The sequence below is a fragment of the Centroberyx gerrardi genome, chromosome 11 (genome assembly GCF_048128805.1).
Source record: "Centroberyx gerrardi isolate f3 chromosome 11, fCenGer3.hap1.cur.20231027, whole genome shotgun sequence".
Taxonomy (NCBI): domain Eukaryota; kingdom Metazoa; phylum Chordata; class Actinopteri; order Beryciformes; family Berycidae; genus Centroberyx; species Centroberyx gerrardi.
In genome coordinates this window covers 12,148,253-12,175,845 of record NC_136007.1, presented here as the reverse complement: position 1 = coordinate 12,175,845, position 27,593 = coordinate 12,148,253, and the positions used below count along the sequence as shown (strand labels likewise).

The 27,593-nt window shown below is 43.8% G+C and overlaps 1 protein-coding gene across 2 annotated transcripts; it reads right to left on the bottom strand.

Annotated features, from left to right (window-relative positions):
• Positions 1–1,283: 1,283 nt before the first annotated feature.
• ssh2b (slingshot protein phosphatase 2b) lies at positions 1,284–26,322 on the bottom strand. 2 transcript variants are annotated; one of them, XM_071910391.2, is made up of 15 exons: positions 26,118–26,322; positions 22,179–22,222; positions 11,389–11,501; positions 10,749–10,813; positions 10,501–10,622; positions 10,327–10,392; positions 10,131–10,196; positions 9,729–9,923; positions 8,695–8,788; positions 8,363–8,491; positions 7,938–7,984; positions 7,418–7,564; positions 7,059–7,259; positions 5,149–6,271; positions 1,284–4,625 (listed from the first exon to the last, which is right to left on the bottom strand). In XM_071910391.2, exons 1-15 carry the CDS (start codon positions 26,178–26,180, stop codon positions 3,246–3,248), a joined length of 3,855 nt encoding a protein of 1,284 aa, XP_071766492.2. In that variant the 5' UTR covers positions 26,181–26,322; the 3' UTR covers positions 1,284–3,245. The 2 variants fall into 2 exon arrangements, with proteins under 2 accessions (XP_071766492.2, XP_071766491.2); XM_071910390.2 differs by lacking the exons at positions 22,179–22,222; positions 26,118–26,322 and adding an exon at positions 15,231–15,355.
• Between the last annotated feature and the right edge of the window lie 1,271 nt (positions 26,323–27,593).

The following is a 27,593-nucleotide window of genomic DNA, read 5'->3' as shown; positions in this document are numbered from 1 at the left end:
AAATAAATGACTAGAAACCAGATAATATCAGTGCAGTTAGTTGGAAGGAAAATACAACTACATAAAACACTGTAATTCGAAGACGGAAATATTATTATTGTTATTGTATTATTATTAGTGAGGAACAGGTGAAACTAGATAGATTGGCTGAAAACCTGCTGTAACCAACACATAAATTCTGATCTGTCACTTAACACCTGAGTCATTCTTTCTTTATTTTCAGATAGCCTTTTTAAAAGTTACTAGACATGAGTATTGCAGAGCTGTCCAGGTATGTAACCTGTATTCTGTCCAGGTTGCAAGATGTGACCGTATAGCTATAAATCATATGGAGTTATAAGATGTATTGAAGATGTATTGGCTCAACTTATGTATTTGGGGAAATCATACTGAATAATAAATAAGTGGCAAATGCTTCTTTGAGCTCAGTAAGAGTATCCCATTGTATGATAGGTTTAAATTGAACAGTCTTCAGAATTTGCTTAACTATAACTATATTTGAGATTACACTGACAAATTTGTTTTAATTTCAAGATGTACTGTAGAATGTGGATCAATTTACCTACAGGCTCAACTTACCATACTCTTGACCTGAACAGTTTTCCACAATGGTTTGACAGTTTGACTGGTAAAAGCAACGCAACACGGGTTTAGCTGTTGAGTGACATTAGTGCTTTCAGCAGTTGCTCATTCATATTCAGCCTCCTCAGCTGTAGCCTTGGTGATCTGGAGGCTTTGACATTGGTTGTGGTGGGTTTGACAATTTGAGTGTATCTGTAGATATTTTTGTCCAACATCACTATACTGAAAATGTAAGGAAGTGATACTGATTTCTAGGTTTGACTGAGGAGATATTGAGAAAATAACCACAATGCTGTACAATGTGTTGTGAAGGTAATATTAACCAATCATGAAACAAGGTGCTGGTAGACGCAGTCAGTCAGTCTTTGGGCTTCAGTGTGAATGTACTACTACTTTGACATTGCCATGTAGCATGCTGAAACTTAACATATACTGCAGTGTACAGTATGGTTAGTATACTGTAAGGTGCACACAAATGCTTTCCAGTATACACAATCTCAACAGAAAGAACTGTCCTTACTACCTGTCCTGCATACAGTGTATGGAGGGGAAAAAACTAAGTACTGAATTGTTACTTTTTTACACATTTTCTTTTAAATTGGTCCCAAAGAAGAGTAAGAGGTTGATTTGATGAATCAACTATAATGCATTATTCTCATTACATGGATGCACACAGACAGACCCACAACAAAACCACCAGACTCAATAACCTCCATTCTTTAATGGTCACAGTTGAAGCACATGATATAAAAGAATATTTACATTGACAGTTTAAAATGAAAGGAACTTTTTATCACAATACACACACACCCAACAGTTGCTACTGACTAAGCATGCTCCCCAAAAGTAGCAACCGTACATTAAAAAAACGAAACAAACGCCACATTAAAATTAAAAGGGGAGTAAAGTGCATGTTCGACAGACCTCCCTGTACAGAAATTTCTGATAAACTGCAGAGAAGCTGCACTTGCCAGTCACAGGCACACCCCTAATGTGTACAAAAGAGACAAAGATCAGTTAAAAATGTACACATCCACATGGGGAAGTTGTGCTACACAGTCGCACTCTCACATGGACACGAGCCAGATATAAAAACATATACAGATCCTAAAATGTTTACACTCACAATATAGACCTTTCCAAAAAAAAAAAAAAGACATTACATCCCCGAAAGAACACATCAGAAAACGCAGAAACATACACACTGGCTTCAACTCCCAATTCCCCACCTACCCTTTCTCACACACACACACACAGCAACATACGAAAAAAAAAAGAAATCTCTAGTTTGAGTGGCATCAAAACTGTCATAGACTTGAGAGAGATGTGCTTACTTCAGTTTATTGAGTAGTGAAATTGATTGCTTCTGATGGCGTCGGACATTCCAGGAATCCAGGGCCTGATACCTGTGCTGATCAGATTTGGTTCAGGCCAACTGAGGTATTGTGTAGTGGACAGTCAAAAAAATAAGAAAAAAACAAACAAAACAAAACCAACATGCCTCTTCTCTTTGCATTTTGTGTCTTTTGTTTCAATGGACTAAAAATGTACAACTGGCCTACTGACCAGAATGCACAACCGTATTCATTTGATGTTCATTTCACGACAGCCTTGCTATAGGAGTTCGATATCATCCAGTTCCTTCAAATCTGCAGAAATCTAATGATTTAAGGACAATTTCACTCATCCACAGACCTGCCGACAGACTCTGAGAACATTGATCTGTGATAGCTGTGGTTCAAACTGAGCTCTTGTTAGAAATACTACTGCAAGTAGCAAGACCCACATCTGAAATCAGTCTCAAGTCAGGAGATCCATACTTTAGGTCAAGTCCTCAGGTTCAGATTCGGGTCTTGAATAAGAATTGATGTTGATTTGTAAAAAATATATATAGTTTCTAAGAAACTCTGTCATAATGTAACCCTCCATATGACTCCACGTTTTGGTCGTTTGTCTTATTAAGAAACCTTATTGGTGAACTGAAATTGGTGAATGAATTCATCTGTCAGATTGTACCAGGAGAAAAGTTACATTGTTTCCTAGGCAGCAACCCAGCAAATATTATCAAGTGTCTTTTACAGCAGTGAGGTGAAGTGAGATGAAATACAGAAAGAGGTCTGAAAACAGAGGCTACATTCCACCTAGAATCAGATCAAACATCTGAATCCACTAACAGCGTTCAAGTAAACATCAAGTTGGTAATGAGAAAACTAGCAATATTATTATTGAAGACTAGAAACAACTAGCTACCCATATGGAGTTGGATGATTGTTTTGATGCTTTTTGAGTGACTTCTTGTGCAAGTGTTTATACCACACCGTTTTTTTCAAAGCCTAGTTTTAGTTTTTTAATTCGTTTTTAGTAGGTTTAATTTCAATAAACTCCTGGAACCTTCATAGACTCACCGTCACTATTTTCTTTGCAGCAAGACGGCTGTCTCATATCACAGATTTCACAGAGGCTCTTGGCAGATCTGCAGGTGAATAAAACTTTGTACAGAAACTACTAAACTTATCCTTTAAGGCAAGAGACAGTGGTTTCTTTTGCTGAATAAATCCAACATATGCACTTAATTTTTCATCTCTCACAGGTGCACTTGATCTCTCTCTCTCCCTCTCTCACACACATACACACGCGCATACACACACACACACACATGAGGGTTACATGGTGTGGTAGAGGGTGCTGACAGTCCTTTTCTTCAGCCGCCTCAGAGGGTGGGTCCTGCCATACTGCTGCCTCGTCGTCATGGAGATCAGCTCAGGCAGCTGCAGAGAGCCTTGGCCGAAGTCGACAAGGTTCTCTCTCGGCTGACTCCGACTGGATGGCGGAGAGAGTCCCGATGAGGTTTTTGCAGCTTCACAGAGCCTCTCCGCCCCGACCCTGAGGGCGTCGGGCTGGCCGGCTGAGGAAGGAGAGCTGTGGACCCGCTGCTTCTTGGACTCGTCACTCGCTGTGTGGACCGGGGGTTCTGCTGAGGACGGGGCTACGGAGGCGCGGCTCAGCTCCCACTCGCTCAGGTCGTTGGCTAGCAGCTCCAGGCAGCCCAGCTTGGCCAGCGAGGCTGAGCGCTTCATCAGGGACGGAGGGGTCAAGCCGGCCTGGCGAAGTCTGGCCTCCACCTCCCTGACCCTCTGCTGGACCGACTGGCCTCTCTTCTGCGTGGCCGCGGCTCCCTGGCCCCAAACCTGGTCCACACACCTGGCCTTGCCGGCTCCACCCGCGCTCACCTGCTGCAGGAAGGCTCCCAGCTCACACAGAGTCTCCCACGTCTCCCTCATGATGATGTCACCATGAGGTCCCTCCGCGGGGCAGTCCCAGTCCGTGCTGGACTCGAGCTCCGTCACGCCCTCCAAACACAGGAAGTCGACAGAGGAAAACGGAGCGAAGGAAGAATGGACAGATGGGTGAAAGGAAGAAGAGGTAGAGACAGATCTAGTGTCAGCAGGCTGGAGTTTCTGTGTTTTTGTGCTTCTGTCTTCACAGACAAGTCCCTTCACCTCAACTACATCACTACTCTCTTCTTCCATTGGACAATATTTCCCACAATCCTCCTCTTGCTCTTCCTGCACAGTGCTAACTACTGACCCCTGCAACCAAAGTGGTTCATCCTGGGGATTACATATTGTTGCTGGGTTAGAGGCCGCAAGGGAGTCTTCTCTGGAGTGTGGATAGAACTGCGAGCGCCGCTGAGAGCCAGAGGAGCTGACGGAGAGGGAGGGGGGCGATGAGGAGGGTGATGGAGAGTCATCCTGTTTCATTCGCTGCTCCAGCTGTCGTGTGACGCGCCGCACAGAGCCCCTTGTCCAATCACTGGAGAGAGGCGCAGGAGTCTCCTCCTCCTCTTTGTTCCTCACTTCGTCTTTTACATTCTCAGCTTCCTCCTGTGATAAAACAACTCTCTCCTCTATTTCCTGCTTTGACTTCCTCACTTCCTGGTCCTGGGTGCCCTGAGGCTCTGGTTGGCTGAGAGGGCCAAGAGGAGGGGCCACTGTGTGCGCCATGGGTTTCAGTCCTGTGACCTGCACAGGGACTGCAATCTCCTAAAAAGGTACAAGAGAGAAAGATGATTCAGTTTAAATGCTAATTTCACTCACATGGGGGCAATTATGAATAGCATTATAAAAATGTCTGGTGTCATTATCCTAATGATGAAGGCTTTATGCCAAAACATGTTCTGATGAAGCAAAAAACTGAGACCAAGTCTATCAGCTTTTGATATTTTGCCACTATGTCTTGTTTTTCATGACTTTTTCAATCTAATTTCAAAGTATCAGCTTGTTCGCACAGTAATCGATGTCTGGGGTAATAACCAACTCCAAGTAAAATTTATTCAGTGGCAGGTACCTTGCTTGCAGTTTCCCATCTTAATGCCACTGGGTGGCGTTCTTGAACTCAAGAACTAAACTACTGGCACACATTCATCTTTTGGAACCACATTCAATTTCTGCGCATTGTTCACAGCAATACATTTCTAAATATGCATACATGTTCTAACTGAGCAAAATTAATTTGGACCCTCTCTGCCTTATTAAATTTGCCTTCTTACATAAGCAGTAGCCTTACCTTTTTCCTCTCCTCTTCCTCCCTGCTTCCTTCACTAGTGGAGTCCTCCTGAGGCAGTGGTTGCTGGTCCTTGTTAGATCCCCTCAGCTGGGGCGACTGCTGCACTGCCTGCGCAGCAGCACAGTGAGTCTTACCATCTTGAGTCAGACCCTGGAACTTTTCCCTGGCACTGAAGAAGTTGATGTGGTCCGTACTGCGGGTGAATGACACCTCGAGGTCTTGTGGAATGGCACTGGGGTCGTTGATAAAATCACTAGTGGAGGGCGGATGGGCTGCTAAACTGTCCAAAGACAACCCACATGACTGTTGGTCACAGTCTAGTTTCTTGTCAGGCACTGGTGCAGACAGACCCTGGGGTCCAGCCCGTTGTGTGCTTGCTGTTGGGGTCCTCATGGACTCAGGCACTGACACTGGCATCTGTGGCTGGTGGCTGGGTTTTACCACAGGCAGAGAGCAGGACAGCTCCTGTGGTCTGATAAGCTCGTCTGTGTAGGCTGGAGTCGGAGTCGGGGACGGGGCGGGGGAGAGGGGGAGGTGGTGGAGGGACGGGGGCGGGTGAGGCTGGCCCACCAAAACACTCTCCGCAACAGTCACCGCGGACATGTCGGTCTTTCGAGCCTCAGGCACCACAGTGGCGGCCCTCGGTCGGGGCAGAGGAGGTGAGGACGGGTCTTCCTCAGAGTCACACAGGCCGTTGGAGAGAGGAGGAGATAAGGGAGACGCAGGTGCAGCCATGGGGTCGGGACAAGGGGCGTCCAGCTGGCTGAGCTCCCCCTGGATCTGGGCTACAGCAGAATGAGAAGGAGCCTCAGGAACAAGGCTCTGAGCTTCAGCATGACCTGACCCAGTTGTCAGCCCCTCAACGGAGGAAGAGCGGAGCTGATTCTTTTTAATACCGGTATCAGGCTGGCTGGCGGAGCGTGCTACTTTGCCAGCGCTGGAGGAGGTTCCCAATGGTCGCAGCAGTTCCTTCAAGGAGGGGCCGGCCGTGTTGCTGGCCTGGTTGTGGGGGTCGGAGCGGCCCAGGCTGTGCGGCTGGGCGCAGGGTTTGGACAGCGGCTCGTGGTGCTCTGACAAGTCGCTATCGGAGTGAGAACGCCACAGTTTGTTGTGCCTCTGCTTACTGCAGGAGAGGAGAGGGGGGCAGAGGGGTGGGGATAAAGAAAGATAAAGAAAGAAAGAAAAAAGATTAACATCAATATATCATCTTTGGAAGTTTCTGAAGGTATAGACACTAAATCACTCATGTCATCTCTTCACTGTTAAGTATTATATATACACACACACACACACAGGTATATTTGCTATATTCATATTTTGTTTTAATCGTTATTGCACAAAGCATATTGTTTAATCCTTTCTCAGACAAATGTGTGTGACGCTGCTGTATGAAATGCAGTTTTAACATTTTAGAATTGCACCACATATCACAGAGAAATGCACACACGCCGAAACATAGCAGTCATTCCTGGTGATAGACTGGTTGCCTAATGGCAAAATGATGACTCAGCCATGGGGCCCATGAATCGCAAGCAAGTTCACACCTGGGGTTTAAAGTGTGTGTGTCTGTGCGTGTCCTCTTTCACCGGCTAAGAGGTTGCATAGTAAAAGTTTAAGCATTTCTCCCTGACAATCACACATACTAAAGGCACATAACCTTAGAAGAGGTGGTGTAACGTACTACCAAAGTGTTTCTTGATTGGTATATGGCATGACAAGGATTTGTGCATAAAAATTCATATACTGGTTTTGGCATGCATATGTTTTTAGTATAAACAGCCCCAGTGGGACTCCATCCCCTAATCCTGGCAGTGTTGTGTGTGTGTGTGTGTGTGTGTGTGTGTGTGTGTGTGTGTGTGTGTGTGTCTGGCCATTGAGTCACACAACCACAATATGCCTGTATGTGGTACCTGGCCAGCAGTATGCCCTGATACTCCTCCAGCTGTCTCATAAAAGAGGGGTTGGGCTTGGTGACAGCTCGACGCTCCTTGACGTAATCAAAGGCTCTTTCCAAGTCCCAGCCGTACTCCTTCATGGCGTACGCAATCACTGTGGATGCAGAGCGGCTCACGCCCATCTTACAGTGCACCAGACACTTGGCCCCAGCTTTCCTGGTGTGGATATGAAGAATAATGAATAACACGTCAGCCTTCACAGCAGCGTCAACAGTTTTATAAGCTAAACAGTCAGATTGAGAGTTTTAAACTAGGGCAAATTCCTGATCAAAGAGTAGAGAAGAGTAGAGAACACGTAATCATCCGTCACTCACTTGGCTCTGGATATAAACTTATAGGTGTCGTTCCAATAGGCAAGCAGGTCAGTGGCCTCCTCATCATAAACGCGGATGTTGTGGTACTCAAACAGACCGGGGAAGAAGTTATCGATCTCCCTCGTTACATTCAGGATGTACTGAACCCTGGGTGAGAAAAAGAATGAGAGGAGTAATGATAGTGTGATGGAGGTGAGGGGGGATAAAGGGAGAGAAGACAAAAGGAGAGAAAGAGGTAGAAGAAGAGAGAAAGAGGTAAATGGGATGTGTGGGGAACACAGCCTAAAAGAATATTTTTTATCCTTAAAATTAGATCCCATTCTAACAAAATGATTGTCAGTAAAACTGACTTGAACACCTATTGCTGATATACTGTATGGGTTATTAGTTATTTTAAACTAATAACAAAAACAATAGATTCCTCAAAAATGCATACAGTATTTTGTCAAAACCCTTCATTATTATATTGACTGCAATATGGCTAGTAGCCTGTGAGGGTTGTGCAATTTTTTCTCCTTACCCACTGTTCTGCAGCTCCTCCAAATTGGATGCATTCCACTCAGATCCCTGTAGGAAACAAAAGCAATCCTCAGACTAGTTCATATCCTTCAACAGAGCTTTTCATAATGCTTAAATCCTGCAGCAAGGCAAGCCCAAAGACCCGTGTCCTCTCTAAACCAAGCAAGGACAAAGTACCTTGAAATTAGGAGAAACTTAGAACTAGTCTCTGCTATCTCATATTTGGCCGTGTCCCCAGATGTGGATTAAGCCTAATCCAGGACCTATTTCAATACATTTTAATTAAAAATTATAACAAATCATTCATGTCTAAGAACTGAGCCTCTTCAGTGTTCTTAACTGTTCTTTTAATTAATTTGTGACCTGACTAAGCAGTTTTTTGTATCAGTGTGATGAGACATTCAGTGTCCAGAGGTGTCGACCTACCAGGTAGACGTGATCAAAGATCTCTGTAGGACTGTCCATCTGGCCCAGAATCACAATCATCTCATTGTCAATGAACTCCTTGAATTCCCGCAGGTTGCATGTCATGTGCATCTCCAGCTCTGTCCGGATCTACACAACAAACCCCGGCACCGTGACGCAGACAAACAAACACACAGAAATAAACCAAATTAGAACCAAATTAGTATTTGTACCACAAAACTCTAGTGACCAGCCAGGTAAGAGACCATTCCTTGTAACTACTGATGATTGAAAAGGCACCAAAACGTGGACTTTTCCAAACAATTACTGTTAGGGATGGAGCACAGACTCACCTCTTTGCTGGTGACATTTTCAAGGTCCTTCTGCATCATGATCTCCCTCAAGCTGGTTTTGATCAGCCGCTCTGTCCGTTCTCTTTCTGTAGGTCTGCAGATTAAGTTGAAATATGATGATTATTGTTGCATATACAGATGCAGGAATGCCAACATATGCCATGTGCTGGATACTTTTAGGCAAAGCACCTTATGGCACTATGAATGCATTACACTTTAAGCATGGGTTGCCCCCATACAAATCAATACCCTATCCCTGGTAGTTTTAGTGCCATACTCTATGCTCTACCTATGGAACTATATTGGACCAAGCTGGAGAAGCAAGCAGATTGTTTCTGACCCTGTGTGTATATATGTTACTATGGAGATCTGTTCAAATATAAATATATATGGCCATATTTGACTCAAGAGGTCATGGCTTCAAAAGATGACACAAGTCCTCTGGCATGTGTGTGTGAGTATGTGTGTGTGTGTGTGTGTGTGTGTGTATGTGTGTATGCTTGTGTACATAAACCAACTGAACTCTAGGTGTATTATCTGTGTGTAAGATCCTTTCCTCACCTGAACTCAAAACCAGACATGTGCCCACCTTCTTGCCTCAATCAATCAATCAATCAATCTCCCTTTCTGCAATTCATATTTCTCCTCTTTTCAATCCGTCCGTCACCCTTTTCCTTTTTTAGCCATGTAAAATAGGGAATGTTGTTACATAACTCAGATTTCACACTGTGTTTTGAGAGAACATGTGGTGGACCAACTCAGGGAAAGCAATAGTTTCACTTTGCTTGCTTGTTATAATCCCACCACAACAGTCTGACTTCCAAAGCTCTTTCTTGGTAAATCTGCTTTGTTTATATATCCCTAACAATGCAATCCAAGCAATAAGCTTTCCATATTGGCATATTGAAGTCAATCGTGATCACAATGTCTAGCAAAATAATCAGGATTATTATTTTAGCCACGTTTGTACAGCTCTGGTCTAAAAAGAGTTAAGACCTGAAACTCCACACAATAATACACATGTGGATGCTTACACGTCAGAAAAGAGGACGGGCGAGTCGGCGCGGTATGACTGCACGTCCTGCATGGCGTTCCACTCGTTGATGCGTGCCTGGTCGGAGGACACCCTGCTCTGATAGTAGCTGACCCAGGTGAGGAACAAGCTGCCTGGGAAGTAGTTATGGCAACGGGCCACCTCGCATGCTTTATGGAGTGACTGGAGGGCCGACCTGTGAGTGGGTGTGAATGAGAATGAGAGACGGGACATGAAGGGGGAGAGTTAGAGATGAGAGGGAGCCAAAACACGTTAAAATAAAATGGTATAAAGGGACATGATTTAGATGCCAAGATGCACACTTGCCAACTCAACAACAGGAGGACAGATGTAGAGGATATCCATCTATACAAAGTCTTGTGATAAATGCAGTATGACTCACCACATGGCCTGCACAGACACAGGCTTGAATACATGCACTCTGTTATCGGTTGACACACTGAAACCCCTGGGAGCGAGAAGAGAGGGAAGACAAAGGAGACGGGTCAAAAAAGCAGTTATAAAACATTGCGTGTGTGTGTGTGTGTGTGTGTGATTCCTCTGTGATTAAAGCATAGTATGTCGGGAAACTTTCTTACCCATCTCCATCCAGATGTATCAGCGTGTCGCTCCATAAGGGCAAAACCAGCCCTACAGAACATGAGCTGGGAGAGAGAAAAAAAACAGCACAATGTTACAACATTATACACAATGTCAGACGGTGCAAAAGCAGAAGCGCTCTCATGTACTTGTGTGTGCTCTCTGTCCCTTACCTGTCTGTAGGGCTGAAATCCATACCCAGTACCACGCTCTCCTCTGTGTCCTGACGACCGTTGGTGGAGACGACCACCATGTAGCGGGTGCCCTGAGGGTGAGCGCTCTCCAAACGGACCGCCTGGAGCGGGAATGATTGGTGGTGGGAGAGGGTGAATGAGAGACAGCATAAATGATGCCGTTTTGATAGTAGATTGATGACCCTACGATTGAATGTGTGTGTATGTGTGTGTATGCATGTACCCACCAGCTTGATGTTGTCCTCCGGTCTGAGGAGAGTGAACATGGTCTGCAGATGCTGCTGCAGGTCTCCTGGTGAGGTGAGAGTGATAAAACATTTACTTAATGTTAAGAACTGCAATTGCCTCAAACATAAGTTAAAACAGAACCTCTAGACTTCAGTTCCTTTGACTGTGCTTATCATACATACTATAGCTACTGATATTTGTGTCCTTGTGTAAAACGTTCTTCCAAGTTCTCTTGGCAAGAACGAACTTCTCAAGAACACAAGAGCAGAGAATTAATCTTTACAGTTTGCGATGGGCTGTGTGCTTCATGTCGCACGATCAATTAAGCTGCTGTACTGTTTCCCAGCTGTTTCTTCCAGCTCCATACTAAAAACTATAAACTACTATACTATAGAGCTGCGTGGACATGATATGTCGTTCTCTCACTGAATCTTGGGGCTTCCCATTTGTTCTTGTCGGCCAAATCGCATTCTGATGCATCCTTGGTTGGCAAACCTCCAGGATCTTTATCGGTCCTCTGTCGTTGCCGTTCTTTTGTTTTGGAATCGTACTTCCGTCGCTAGGTTTTATGTCAAACGCGTCATGGAGGACACAAGAACACACAATAATGCATATTGAGGAAGACCTTATATATCTCACCTGCATGTTTGCTTCGCAGATGTGAGAAGCGAGAGGCGGAGGAAGGGGAGGAGCCATTTCCTCGTGGCAAGAAGAGGGCGGCTCCTTTAACTGTCAGGAAACTCTCACTGATACTGGACAGACAGACAAAGAGGGAAGACAGAGAAAAAAGGAAAAGAGGGTGAGTGATACCCAACCGTCTGAAAAATAAGTAATAAAATTCATCCTGTGAGGAAAGAAATTAGTTGGGCCAAAGAAAAAAACGCTACTGGCCTCAGCAGCTTCATCTTTTAACTGATTTTTTTTTACTGAAAAGTAGTTTTCCCCACAGTCAAACACATTAAGATTTGCTCCCACTAGGCCAATATAACAAAAACTGCAACAAAAACAGAGCGTCTGTACTGTACTGCATGTATGTGTGTGTGTGTTTGTGTCCCCAACGTCAATGTGGACAGATGCAAAACTAAGACTGATTGATGTTGGTGTTGTGGCGGTGATGTTTTCCCCTGCCCCCCTGCTGTATGAAGCAGGATTAAAAAGAAAGAAATCCTTTCAATTTAAGCTACTTGTGAGATTTCTTCAGCCTGAAAACATCTGCAGAATATGGAGTATGTGGGCTTTTGCTGGCTGAAAACTGTGAGAAAGTGTTTCAATAACGGCAATTCAATCTTGTGTTTTCTTATAAAATACACATAACATCCTATACAAACATAAATGGACAGAAATATGTGCCTGTGTGTGCTCAAGACACTTGAGTGCACACACACATACACACCCCCACCCACCCCAGCTGGTTCCAATATTGTGCTGGCTTAACTGTACTGGACATGGTCATAAAATGACAGGAGGCAGGAGAGAGAAAGAGACAGATGGAGAGATAGAGGAGGCAGGACTCATTTCAAGGTGTGATGAAAACAACATGACAACAGAAGTACGCCCATTTAACCAACCAGTTCTCCTCTTCACATGAACCTTGCTCTCTCCCCATCAAATACCAGCAATTTGCATTTCTGAACTCGACGTAACTTCCAAGCCCCATCGGGGCAATTACAACTTAACTAGTTTTGGCCGTGAGTGTACAACTTTATGGCACATTACTGAACAGCTAACTGGCATGGAAAGGCCAGCTCCAGTTAAGCCATTTGGTATTACTACTCACTGAACAATAGAGTTATGCAATGGACTTAGATGTCCAATGCATTTCAGTGATTTTGAAATTTCTTTGACATATTTTGAAATATTCTCATGCCACTGTAGATTAACTCAGGTTGTAGTAAGAAAGGGTTACACCACGTATTCAACAAATACAGAATTTGTTTGACCCTATGGTCAGGCTGAGTGAGACCCCAAAGAAGCGGAAACCCCCTCTTGTTATGTAAGGAAGGGGGGTTGTTTGCATGGAGACTGACCACTAACACCAGTGACCCCTGACTGTCCCAGGCCATATTTGTCGCTCCATGCTGGGGGAGGAGATAAATATAGGCCGAGGCTGAGGGAGGCCTTATCAGAGCTGGGAGACAGAAGGTCACATTCTGTCACCTTCTGCTGTGAAGACGAGGAGGGAGAGACGGGGAGCGAGGGAGAGCGGGAACATGATGACAAACATGGGAAAGGAAGTAGCGATTCCAAATAACGACGACAATTAGGTAAGCGTCAGCAAAAATATAAACAGATGTAAACTGGTTTTATACAACACTTTATTTCACAGATCAATTTTGACACTTTTTAATGCATACCAGAGCACAAACAGATGCACTTCAGCATTCTCCAATCATGAGTGTTTTGTTTTAACAATGCCTGTGGTGTTAAAACCCTCATGGCAGCCAAGTGCTAAAATGTGTTTGCACTATTGTTGTTAATTTGAAAAAATAGAAAACAAAAAGCATCCATGTTAATCTTCTGGTACTGCTGGTTCTTCCTTAGCACTTCAAAACGCCTCTAGATCCTAAACACAGTGTGACCCACGTTTTGTAATAAGAGTAATGCTCACATTCTCCATTATTCACCCAACACTGAGCTATAATCACAGGCAACAGACTGGAGAGACCACACATGCGTGAACCTGCATCATAAAATAGGTGTTACTGGTTTGTTCTTTTTACACGATCTTAATCCCACCAGACACATAAACACACACCTTTCCATAAACACACACCTTTCCAGCATGGTGAAATTAAACAGCCTCTAAACTTCCTTACAGGAAAAAATCCACCATAAAACACCAACAACAACAACCAGATTTTGCCAATGTACTTTGCCTTTCTGGGCCCATTTTGTTTTTTTGGTGGTGCATTTTTTCTTATTCCTGTGGATAACTGGCCCAATGTCAACAACATGACATCACATCGAGATATTTCCATTGCAACCAAGTGGAGTTTGAGTTTTCACCCATCTAAAACATCAATGGTAAACATCAGCCTCTCTGAATCAAAGAGCAAGGGCTTCTTTCTAAACTCACAATCTTGCACCAACATTCAACAATCATACAGCGAGAAATCCATCATAGAAGACGCAGAGATACTGAAGTCTCCAAAAACACTAGCCTCAATAGACCAGAATGCAATGCAGCCACCAGTCATGTTGTGTTTTGAGTGAGGGGTGCGGCCGTGATCACTGGCACGCCCTAACGTTCACAAACCAGCTGGATAGCAACCTATACATGTCCATATGCCCACCTTTGATTAAAACGAGTTCACACCCATTCTGAGGTTTGTCAAAAGGCATTCTGGGAAACATAGGAAATCACTAACTGAAGAAAAAGTAGAGGCAGGTTGAGGGAAAGTGGGTACACCAAAAGAGTAAATTACAATACTGCATCACAAAATAACTCCAGGAATATATTCAACATCGCACACTGATGATATCTAACAGTGTAAGAGTATCAGAGGGTGGAATTTTCCTTTAATGATCATAACACTGTGACCAATGCCACGTGAGATAAGAGCCCAGGCTGCCAGGTGAGGAGGGACATGAACCAGAATTTGGACACTTTCACTGATTGTAGACACACTCAGACAAGTACGAGAGTGTGAAATGTGGGGTAGTGTACACAAAACTATGTACAAGTGCACAGTGTTGATTGTACACTTGATACACCAGGTAGCACTCCCAATATGATTTCAACATTCAAAATACGTCCATGTGGGAACACAACATTCTCTGAACACCGCAGAATAATTGCCTAAAAATGCCAGTCGCATCACGGGCGCTTGTTCTCCGAAGACAGCCGAATAACAGAGTAACCACATCCTCTGATTCATAAAGCATTTCTTTTTCTGTTTCAGGTACACAGTGTGACATTCTTCTATGCCCTCAAGGTGCATGTTAGCCGCATCTCAGTGTGTTGAAACAAAAAGAGAGACAGTGTGGGGGAGGGGGGGGAGGAGGCAGCATGTAAGCGGATGAGTCAGGCATCCGACTGCAGACCGGGTATTTCACAAGGAGCAGAGGGAAGGCAGCCTTCCTGAATCCACTGACTCTGCTGCTGCTGTGCTGTCATATCCTTCCTGTTCCGTCATTATGGGAAAACCACATGCCTTGCTCACACCTGAAGACTGTAGCCCAAACCATGAGAGCTCAAATACTGTAAGAGCAACTAGAAGACAATTACATAAAATAATATCAATTGTGTGTCAAGAAAGGGCGTTATGTGTATTAGGTTTTATAATTAGCCAATTCATGCGCTCAATACAGACCAATAAGCTTCAAGTCACTCAGATTTGCCCAAACAGAATCATGAATGAATCTAGTTGGCCTATGATAAAACATGTCAGTGTGTGTCACAACAAATTAATAGTAGCCTAGTCTCAGAAAACTTAGGGCTCTGGTCACACAGGTGTAGCCCGGTTATTGTGTAAACTTACAGCTGATCAATCTCTCCCTGGGAAACCACGGAGTTGTGGGTGAAGTAAGGTCTCGTCTTCCCCCCGCAGCAGGCGCAAAAGCAGCCGGCTGCTGAGCTCCGTGGCGGGGCGACACCGGGAGGCATCGCTGCGGCGGACCGAGGCGGGTGGAGGGCGGACAGAGACCGGCTGGACCGATAAGGGACCGGGGGTCACTCCGCACTGGTACGGTGGTTGTAAAAACGCCGGTGAACCGCGGCAGCTCTGTTGACAGGACTCACTTTGAGACTCGCTCCACTTCACCGTCAATTGGCATCACGACGTCGCTTTTTTCATGAATATAACTCAATATTATATAAATCAAGCGAAGCCAACATTTAAAAACTACAGAGATCTCTAAACGAACTCCTTGAGATCAAATTGGCGCCGAGCAACTGACTCGCATCATCAGCTCACTGGCAGGTGTGTTCATGTGTCTGCAGCAGGCTGCGGTAAATCCTACAGCTGGAGGGGCGGAGCCACACACGCTCCAACCGGAGGAAACAGTGACAGAGGAGCGGTTTCTGGAGGGAGGTATGGGGGGTGATTAATGCCATTGTGAAGGAGGAGAAGGAGAAGTAGGAAAGCTGTTGTCAATAGTTGCCACTGTTTTGAATGGATTTAAAGTCACAATGAAACACATTTTGAGAGCATCTTGCTTCCTTAATTTGATGTATTTCGATATTGGGACGTGACATAATACAGGGAGGAATCATTCAAAAGTGTAAATCAATGGGATATCAGTTGGGGAGATAAAGGCTGTTGTTTTTAATGGGAGGGGCAGAGGAGCGATTGTTCGAAAGTTTATGATGGTATTATTAGTTGGGCTTTTTATTTTATTTTATTTTTATTATTCGATTAATTTGGATTTACTTGCAATTTGAGTCCCAGCTGTGACCAATGTAACACCTTGGAGGAAATCTTGACCATGTACCGTGCAGCAAGAGGCAGCTGGTGAAAAAGGGGTTCTGATGCGATGCCTTCCTGCTCGAGTACACGACAGATATATTTGAAAAGTAGGCGTCAACCAAAGACCAAACAACCAAACAAACCCAACCAACCCAATAATTAGCCTTGTGTGGTAACGGCATCATGACCTTGTATAAGATTTGTTTGGTCCAGGTATCACTCAGACACATGCTATACGACGAGAACGGCACCAGCGTAGTAGAGCGAATGGTGGACTTCAACATGGAATGGTCCATTTTTTAGTTGCTCCTTCACTTCTGTTTTTCATTATAAACACAGCTTGACCACTTGAACTCATATCCTACATTCCACAAAAATGCAATTGTGGTATGCTGTACCTACCCTACTTAATTTGCTGTTGTCTCTTTACTCACCAGGTGACAGCTTTAGTAGTTAGCCTATTTAATATCCAAATGAAACTAGCCTACATATACCAATAAATTGTCAATAATTGTAACTTTCTTTTTCCACATTACTCACTAACCTGCAAACCTAATACAGGCGGTGTAGAAACACCAATCTTTTCAAAATGACAGTTCCTTTCACTGTCTATTATTCACTGTATTTGCAAGTCATTTTATTTTTGTTTTATTTTTTTTCTCTTTTCTCGCAACAGTGTTAGCACCTGCTTCTCTGTGGCATTAATCACCCCCTAAACTACAGAGGAACATTCTCTGGAGAGTGTGGGCCACACACTGATCCACTGTCAGATTTGTGTTGTTTGAACCCCGCAGCTGGAGGAAGGGTTATGAGGATGTGTAACTGACCCTGGGTCTGTAGCCTTTAGGGAAATTTCTACCCAGAGTCAGCGATACCTGACACCCAACGTGCTGCTGCTTCCAGCAACGGCACAACAACAACAACACAACAGAACAAGGATTGAGAAATCAAAAAGGGGGAGATCAGGCAGGAGAAACATGACCTTAAACTAGGTTACGCTGCTTGTTGATCTCTCACGGTTTCAATTTATAGGCTAGATTACAAACCCAGGATAAATACATGGCCACACACCACCTGACTGTTAATTCATATCACAGGACAAACAGCATCAACTGCAGGGGTGTTTTTATGTGAGGTCCATCTGTGTAATACTGCACAAGTGTGTGTGTGTGTGTGTGTGTTTGGGTACACATACTACGCTGTCCTTGACCCTCTTCAATCAAGCAGTGAGGTGGAGTGCCGAAATTGATTTTCGCTAAGCATCAGGGGGGTGGAGTGGGTTGATTAACTCCATGATGACACAGGCTTTGACCTCCTGCCCACAAACACTTGACAGAGATGTTTACAGGCAGCAAAGTGTTTATTTATTAGCCTGCTGAGGTGGTTTAACAAATCAAAGCATAGACACTAGACAGCGTAAGACAATGACTATCAAACATAAAAGTGGAGACATGAAAGGAGAGATGTAAAGCAGAAGGTCAAGGGTTGTGTGTAGGCTTAGATGCTGTGAATGGGTCAAGTAAACCAACGTTGCACTAATGAGAGACGTAAAAACTCATCAGGAACCCTTCATCATCGACTGATAACAGCTGCTTAATCTGACAGCCAATCATCACCTCAGCTTCCTGCTCAACCCTCCATGCTCCACAAGGTCCCAAGGTTCTTTTCCCACTCTCTTCCTCTTCATTCTCACACCACCTCCGCTGAAAAGCACATCCATCGCCATCTCCCATATCTTCCTCCTCTGATTGCTCTTAAAATTACAGAAGAGGATTAGGGCCACATGTGAAAAAATTATTTGATTGTGAGATTAATCTCAGAATTCTGAGTTTAAAGTCAGACTTCTGAGATGAAAGTCAGAATTCTGAGATGAAAGTCAGAATTCTGTGTTTAAAATCAAAATTCTGAGAATAAAGTACTTCTCTATCATACACATTTTTTCTATGGACACAGAACTATTTATTAAATCTATTGTCAAGCCGTCATGGCTCTGTCCCTTCCACTCTGCTATTGGTTGCTTGTAATGTTGGTGATCTGGGAATTGAAGTGTGTTCTTCTGTTGCACCTATTGTAAGTCATGGAAAACAGTGCAAGGTAAATGCCTAAAATGTAAATGTAAATGTAAAAAGACACGGGCAGTATAACGCTGTGCTCGGTCTGCATAGGTCGGATAACCCTTGTGGTCTCGGACTCTCAGCAATCCGCATGTTTCTGTGTGTGATGCTCGACCCATCTCTCTAGTTTCATCTCGCTGTCCTCTGATTTGACCGCTGAAATTCACACCCTCCAATGACAGCCAGTGAAGGCCAGGATGTGGTAGTTGCATGCAGACAGACAGACACCGGAGACTCTTCTGTTGTACTAAACAACAGCCACGTCTCCACACACACACACACACACACACACACAAACATCCACGCACACAGTCACCTTAGTGATCACACCATCACATAAACAATATACTGTAGGTATATCCAAGGCCTTTCTGTAATTGATTTGTTCATTTAATAGAGGCACACACTCACAAACACCTCCAATAATACACACACTATTGATTACCATCAATCCTATCAGCTGTTGAGTGATGTATGCATTATGCACTAGCAGGAAGTCAATCAGATTATTTACAGTCTAATCAATCTGCAGTGCACTGTCAGACAACCTCATTCTCATTCTAACTGGATTATATTAGTTTACAACAGTGAGTGTGAGTGAAAAAGATTCAACCAGAAGAACAAAAGTACAAGGTGAAAGATACAGATGATAAAACAGACCAAAATACTCTCCATTTGGACACCATTTCATATTTAATTTCTTTCTCTCCATTTAATTTCACCTCTGCAGCGATGATGTCGCTGCTTTGCTGATGTCACTATTCTGTTGATGTCACTGACTTTAATCAGCAGCACCGCAGCGGCCCCGCTTACGCAGACAGACACGCGACATCACGACAGCACTGTCCCAGTCTGACTGAGTGTCATTACCTGTGTCAGTGACGAGCTCCACTGCAGCTATTAACCTCTGCAGCAGACGGCCGGCCCTCCTGCCGTCAGCAACCTGCCGCCTGCTGCTGCAGTAACATTTACATGCACACTATAGATTCTTACAAGCAATACATTAACAATATTGACAATATTGAGGCAAAGTCTTAATTACAATGAGCTTGGCCCAAACTAAAAGCCATACTCTGTGCTAATAACGTGCATTTAGGCATCCTTGTCCAATTAAAACCTCCTTGGTATATAAACTTAATTTTTCATTGGATTGGCCTGTTGCGATAAGGAATGGACTATCCAGCACAATTGGCACATATATGACCTTGCTCACTCCTTTCCTGTGTCACCTTACCAGGGGGTACAGTGTACTAGTGCAGCTGCGGATCATATAGTTGGATAATGGCTTCCTTTAGCCCAATCAGTGACGCGTCATGTGGGTAAAGATACTGTATTGATGCCACTGCCTGTAAAAATAAGCAAAGTTTTTGAAAATGAAATAATTGTAAAGCTAATGCTAGCCACTCATCTGCTCCGGTTTGACAGTATCTTCATTGAAGAGTCTTAATTAAATGCTTTTCTCAATTGAGGGATTCTTACAATAAGACCTTTTTAACATCTGCACTCTCATAATTACTTGCAAGTTGTTGTTGTGATGCCCCATATAAATCTATTATGCATTTTATTTCTCGATAAATTAATTCATTCTCATAATAAACAGTGAAAGCAAATAGCAGTAAGCCTGACTGTGAAGTTTATCATTGCGGGTGAGGTTGGCACCCCACCCCAGGTGCATAGCAGGTGTATCAGTCAAAAAACTTGCAAAAATATTTAATGCGGCAAGGTGAAAATCAACTGCATTGACAAAGAGGAACAGTAGCCGTAAGTCAGAGCTCACTCACAGGGATTTACATACACTTAACAGGATCGTTGCAAAACACCACAAAACTACGGCCTCAAAATTACCACAGAAATGAATCAACACCTCTATGACACAGTCTCAACAAAAACTGTACGCCGTGAGCATCACAAAGCTGGCATTTATGGCAGGGCTGACATTCAGGTAGCGCTTGTAATCAAGTCCAACACGCAACGATGCATAACCTTATGTAAGCAGAATAAAAGTTTATGTTTGGAGAAAGCCAACGGATGCCTTCAACGCACAATGTCTGTTGCCAGCTGTTAAACATGGTGATGGATCTGTAATCACCTGGTTAGCCGTCTCAGTAATTAGGTCTGATGATTGCTCTACATGCTTATGTAACGGCCAAGGAATATGAGGCCATTTCACAGAACCAGGTGCACCCTATGGTGAAAACTGTTGCCTTGTGATTTTCCCATATTACACGATGATGATGCCCCTATATACACTGGTAAACAAAATAAATGACAGCGTCATGAACACTAGAATGAAGTCAAACGCTTTCAACAGCCTCCCCAATCACCAAATCTAAACATCACTGAACCTTTAAGGGAAGTTCTGAAGCACAGTGTGGGATGTAGATTTCCACCTCCTTCATCCCTCAGAGAATCCCTCATCCCTTTCCTTTTTGGAGAATAGTCCAATGTCCCGCTACACAGTTCAGGACTTGTATAACAGCATTTCAGGGAGGACTGATGATGTTCAGAAGTCAATGGGTGGCCCTGCTCTATACTTCAATTCATATAATTGGTATGTGCTCCTTGGAAAAATATGTAATGTCATATCCATACAGGCAACATGCATGTGTGTAAGGTCATGGTGTTAGATATTCCATGGTGGGGTGGAATAGCTAGCTAGCTCGCAGACAAAACAAGGAAAGCATCTGAGGAGGGGAACCCCCCCCGAGTTCCACTGAAAATGCTTTAGCTGGGAACGGCCACATGTGCAACGGGTGAATGAAGAGGAATATGCAGGCTTATGAAACTAGGATATAGGGGATAAGAGTGAAAGCAATGGCCAAATGATCTGAGGAATTCAAAAACAAGACGCTGAAAATAATATTAGTCAACAAAATACAGTGAATCATAATGAAATCTGATCCACTTCCCATTCCTGTGTACACACACACATTCACACACACACACACACACATACACACACACACAGACACAGCCCCACCATGTGAATATAGATTTCACTCCCAGCTGCACAAATACAGACAGCTCTCTCAGTTCGATAGCACAGAGCTCCAATGACCAGACAGACACAGAGGCGCTCTGACTCTGGGAGTGGCCACCAATCTGCCCCTAGATCAGCAGCATATCTCCCCTGACCCAAATACTCGCTGCTGACTCACACGGAGCCTGCTGCCCTCTAATGGACAGCCAATGTACAGCAGTTCATGATATTGTACATCATGTGAGGATTTCAGGGCCAAATAAAACACAGCGGGGAAAAAAAAAGAGTGCTACTGCAGGTAAATGTCACTGCAATCATATGTATCTAGAAAAAATAAACACAGTAGGCAGTGGCAGGAAACTTGTGTGATAGCTGATGGGCTGGAATCAGTTGCAACTGTGCTCGACTGAAACAAGATAAACCTGATTTCCAACTCCACAGTTCACTGCCCGAGGTAACAAGGGACAGCATGGCATTGTGATGTCACAATAGCACAGGAGCTCTTTGTAATGTCACAGCAGCAAAGGAAGGAACTCCTGCAGGATCACAGAGATGCAATTAATAATCAAGTGATACTTCAGGGAAATCCCGCTTTCATCCCCCTCAGGGAGGTCAGAGGGCCGGGTCAGCTACAGGACAAGAGCTGGTGGGGACTCAGTGTCTTGCTCATGGACACTTCAGTAGGTTCTCCAGTGGAAGGAGCATTTCACTACTGTATGTGCACAATAGAATTCTGATCTCTTGCCACAATCCTGGTTTGTGATGTCAAAATCCTACCAGGGATCTTATCTGTGAGGTCATAGGAAAGTGACTTTTTGAATGTTGCAGGTCACAGAGGGAGATGATGGAGCTTTGTTTGAGACTGAGAGAGGGTGATGGGTGATGGGTGATGGGTGATGGGTGGTGCTGTCCAGGACCATCTCTTACCTCCTTGGCTGAGAGCGGCGGTCATCCTCCCCACTACCGGACTCCTGAGGAGATAAAATGAGACTTCAAATTAGCACTGCACAATTAAACATGTATAATGTAAATCACAAAATAAGTACAGTACAATTTTGGCATATAAGTAACATTGAAACATTTCTTTTAGAATGTCTGCTGTAGTGGAAAATAGTCAAAGCATTGATATAATATGCAAAAACAGCAATAAAATGATTTTGCTGCTGAAATCAAGACTGATAACTGTAATTAATAACTGTGATCATAATTACTATAATTGTGCAGCCCTACTTCAAATCAGAGAGAGAATGACGAAAAAATTTAAATGTTCTAGCAACATGACATACCACTTAAACCAAACAAGTGAGCAAAACTGTACAGGAATAAAGACCCATTTCCTATGCTGGGAAAAAAGAGTGTCCCATTTATTTTCACACACACACACACACACAAACACACACCCAAGGGAAGCAGCATCCAAAATATGCTGCCCAGTCAACTCTGACAAAGAACGAGAAGCAGGCCACAGTATTGGCCGAGCCATGCAGAGTTGTACCCATAGAGCAGGACAGCAGTGAGGAGGGACAGGAGGGAGAGCAGAGTTCAGCCTCAACTCAATTTGTGCACTCTCCAGGAAAATGACCTCAGTCTGTTTTTAAGGTGTGGCCGGTCAGAGAGTAATGCATTCACACACACACACAAATTGGCAAAAGGGAGAGAAAGAGAGAAAAATGACCACATCTAATCAGCAAATTGTGGAATATGAAGGTTTGCAGGCACAGGATTACTGCCAGATAAACACCAGGCCTGGTACTTATCTTGTTTATACTGTATGTAGGCTAAACTAGCTTTAACAACATTACAAAACCGTTTATACGTTCATAAAAGAAAGAGGTGGATCATAGGTTGATGGCAGGCCACAACAAACACAGAAAATACAGATGAAGTCATGGGGTGCTGCCTGATTGCAGGGCTCGTTTGTTGCGTTTGTTCAGATTAGGGCAGGGTGATACGGCTGAAAAATCATATCACAATATTTTCCTTAACTGTGACAGTACAACAATATTTGACGGCATTTGTTTTCTTCCCAATACAAATTGTGGTCAAGGTGTAAGCCTATGGTTCAGTGTCAGTATAATATATAGATTTGCTGGTAATATTAACCTTTTTGTCAGATAAATCAATAAGAGTCACCCACCATACTGGCTGGTATCTTTTTGAGACATTAACATTTGAATGGCTGGGTTATATTGAGCTCTGTTGCAAGTTTTAAATTAACACACTTGTACCCACCCACCCAACACTGACAATGAGTAGGATGACATATTTCTATGAAAAATGTATAGTTATTATTTTGGCTGGTAAACATTACTCTTGGTAGGAATTCTTTTTTTTTAGGCAAAATGTTAATGTCAGACATTGCTCCATACCCATATGCCGTAAAATGTGATATATCGCCCATCCCTTGTTTAGATGAGAAAAGACACAGATTGTTCAGGCTGAGAAGTTTTGCATGTATGGAAATGTCAGAGTATTTTTCCAAAGCTTATGGAAATGTGCAGCCTAAACCTGCTGCCGAGGCAGGGATCTGCAGGACAGGACAGGACAGGCGAAAGTCAGTGCTGCTCTTGTAGTCACGTTACTGACTTCAAGTTACTGAAAATATCTGGGGACACCGAGTTAAGACTAGCACAGGCTTCTGCCCCAAAGGCCAAATGCTGTGTGTGTGTGTGTATAAGTGTGTGTGTGTGTGTGTGTGTGTGTGTGTTCGCCTCAAAGGCCCTTATTGTGGAGCTGACACAAGGTTCAACAAAATGTTCCAGTAGATGGTGGGGAAAAACAGCTAGCAGGCATCTCATGAGAGACTTCACACAAGACCTCACACACACATCACATGAAAACAAGACCCAGGAAACCAGACATATCTATGCGTCTGTGTGTGCAATGTGCAATATGTGTGTATGTGTGCTATAGCCTAAAAACACATCTCTTCCTCCTGTACTTGCAAAGGTCATACTCCTGTCATGATAAAAAAAATACCTTTCCTATACTGCGGGCTGCACAATCTGCACAAAAATACAAAATTTACTACTTTACTAAAGTGCAACCACTTTATCAGCCCAAAATGGACTCCTGAACATAGTATTCTGGTACTGAGCCCAATTTCTGGCCTATAAATTAAACTGCACATTATAAAAAATTGTATTGTATTCAAACACAGCTATTACTAAGCAACAACAAATCAGTTTTTTATTCAGACTGTTGCTGAAAAATCTAAAATATTGAAAAATCTGTCTGTATACTGTATTGCAACTTATATCAAAATAAAAGCAAAATAATCACAATACGACTACTTTCCTATATCCTACCTTTTCTCCCTACTTCTTACCCTAGCACTTCTACTGTTGGACTTATTTGGAGTCGCTCTGGACGACAGTGTCTGCTAAACACCTAAAATGTGTGTGCATACAGTCAGCGAGACAGTCACTATTAGGCCAACTCACAGAACCTGTTTGGCTCGGAGAATGCAGAAACGTAAATGACAGGGTCCCGGCCAAGACCATAACACCCAATAATAGTTTGTGACATTCTTGGCGGCATAACTCAACTGCAGCTTGTCATTTGGGGACACGGCTGGGGATGGAGAGTGGGGGCAGTGACGCATTTTCACACACAAATTCAGGTTCTTCACTGGCTCCAACAAGCAAGGAGAACAGATGAGACAGTCTGACCTTACAGTCATTCAGTTATGTAGGCCATGGCAGTGCCACATTTTGGGGCAACCAGTAACATGGTTTTAACAGCAAACAAGCACTAATACACTGTATCAAAATAAGTGTTTAAGAGTGCTGCTGGCTAATTGATCGTCAATGAGAAGAAAACTGGAACGGATGTTTATAGTATATTTCACAATGCACACCAGTCTAGACAAGAAATGAGAAGAGAGCAGACGCACTTTCAATATCATGCATGACAGGACAGACACAGGAAGTCTAAATAGTTGTGTGAGACAGAGAGAGAGAGAGAGAGAGAGAGAGAGAGAGGCTCAAGTCAGTTCATTGTTTTGTCAGTCGCTGAATGAGTCGGAGAGTTGCAGTAGGCTATACTTCCTCGCTCTCTTCCTGGTTGTCTGGTGGGGTTCCCTGCTACTGTAGAGAACTAGCAGAAAGTATCAGCAACAGGAAAACCACCTGCTCTTCTGCTTTGCATAGGCAGTCACACTCCTCCCCTCCCTTACACACTCACACAGGCAAACAGAGAGACAGAGACAGAAAGAGAGAGAGAGAGGAAGACACACGTCCACAACTTCGTTTACATACCAAGAACAGACAACAATAACGCGAGAGTAAATACCCGCATTCATACGTGTCACAAGACACTTATTACAAGCGGAAGAGCAGGAAATGTTTCTTGGTAGACGACTCAACAAAACACCTGACTCCGCAGTTGAAACCTTTATTTACTGTCGCATACGAACGGATGATGCTAATCATTTTCAGCTGGGGTTATTTCCGTATGACTGATATATTGCCCAGTTCAAAGTCAAGAGTTTCTCAATCTTGGACTGTGCATTGCCACTACCAGTTGAACCCTTGGACTGGTGTAAACGTGTATACGAGGACCATGTCAACATTGGAGTAAAATAAAACACACACCTAGTGCCTATATAGGCTAGGACGACTAGCTTACAAGCTGCTATTGTCTTTCATCCGGTAGCGGCAAAACATTGCCCAGGTTAGCAGCAACGACGCTGCTACTGTAACTGAAAATGAACAGCTATATTTCACGCATGCGCAAGAGTACAAAGGCAAGGCACTTTATGACAGTCAGCAGGCGAAAAAAACAGCGGAAATCAACCCAAACCCCGTCGACAGATTCGGGTTTGAGGGAGGGGAGAGGGGGGGGTTAAAGAAAGGCAGCTCTTACCGAAACGCAGGGGCTGGAGCTGGTGCTGGGGGTCGGCGAACGCTGCACGGTAACCAGCGCCATTCAACGACCGGGAAACGGATACCTGAGAGAAAGCGACAGCGGCGAGACGGGCATAATTGTTCGGGGGAGAAAACCGGGGATGTTCGTCCTCTCTCTCTCTCTCCCCCCTCTCTCTTTCTTTCTTCCTCTCTCTCTCTCTGTCTGTCTGTCTCTCACTGATCGCAGACTAGCTGACTACTCCCCGGCTGTTTCCTCTGTCAGCGCCGCCTGCGCATGCGCAACAACCCCTCGCTGTCAATTCCGATTAACCGTGTATGTGCTGGAGGTAAACAAAGCAGCTTTGAGTAGGCTTGTGTCATCCCTACAGCTAGTGATGTGGTGGAGATTAAAAAGGTGTATAACTATGAGCTCCAGTCGGTGGTCATCAACAGGCAAACAGCCACTAACATCAGTTTATTTGATAATCATAAAATATATAAAAGGGGAAGCCTTTACAAGTGGGGACATGCTTTAGGGGATATCAATAAAATCATCAGGATCACAGCTAGAAAGTTTATTTCCATCGTGAGGGAGGCGGTAGGGACAAAGTGTGAGAGTATTTAAACACAATTTAATTCAGAAAAGCGTTAATTTAGGCTTTTTATTCTTAAAAGATTATAAATTGCATTTGTTTTATGCTAATTATTATGATGTATACAATCAATTTAATACATGAAGATTCATGTCAGCCAAAAAAAGTGTGCCCACTCCATGCCTCAAATAAAAAGGTGAGTAAACTGACTTTGTAGGTAGGGTTACCCTACACTATATCCCTGCCTATGCAAATGAATGCAAATTTTGATTACATGTCTTGGTTTAATGGAGTCAGTCTGAACCTTTGACATTCCCAGCTTTCAGCCTCTGTTCAGAAAAGAAGAGAAGAGAGGCCTGTCTGCCTCTCTACTGTTTGAAAGTCTACAGGTTAATTACCAGGAGTCATATGATCCTTTATGTGTAGGCATGTCATTGAAGTGGGTGCAGTATTGACTGAGGGAGAAAGTCAGGAGATATTTCACGGCTCCTGCGGTGTAGCCTGCCTGTCTGAGCCTGAACTGCTACACTGTTACCTTCACTGCCTGTAGGCACAGATCTAGGATAGGAGCAACCTTAGCCTGCCGAAACCCACACACCCAGATGTACACACACACACACACACACACACACACACACACGCACACATAAACACTCATCAACAATCATTCAACCGGCGTACACCCTGACCTGAGTTGCATACCAACTCTTTAAGGAGGTTTTCCACCTAGTTGCTTTCTCTCCCTTTTCCTCATACACCAATACTAAAAGATAAGAAACAGGAAAACAATACATAGTAATTTGTATAAACTCATTAATTGCAGATTCTCATTCATTGTGTCGGCTTGTCCTCATCAATAGTGTCTCATTACACAAAGATAGTAGAAGAATGTGCCTTTATGC

Excerpts from the sequence above, each read along its gene's own strand:
- ssh2b (XM_071910390.2), bottom strand. The coding sequence starts at position 15,355 with ATGCCTCCCGGTGTCGCCCCGCCACGGAGCTCAGCAGCCGGCTGCTTT. Across the intron at positions 10,814-11,388 it reads TCTGCGAAGCAAACATGCAG|GAGACCTGCAGCAGCATCTG; the intron begins GTGAGATATATA and ends TCACCTCACCAG. Across the intron at positions 10,393-10,500 it reads GATTTCAGCCCTACAGACAG|CTCATGTTCTGTAGGGCTGG; the intron begins GTAAGGGACAGA and ends TCTCTCTCCCAG.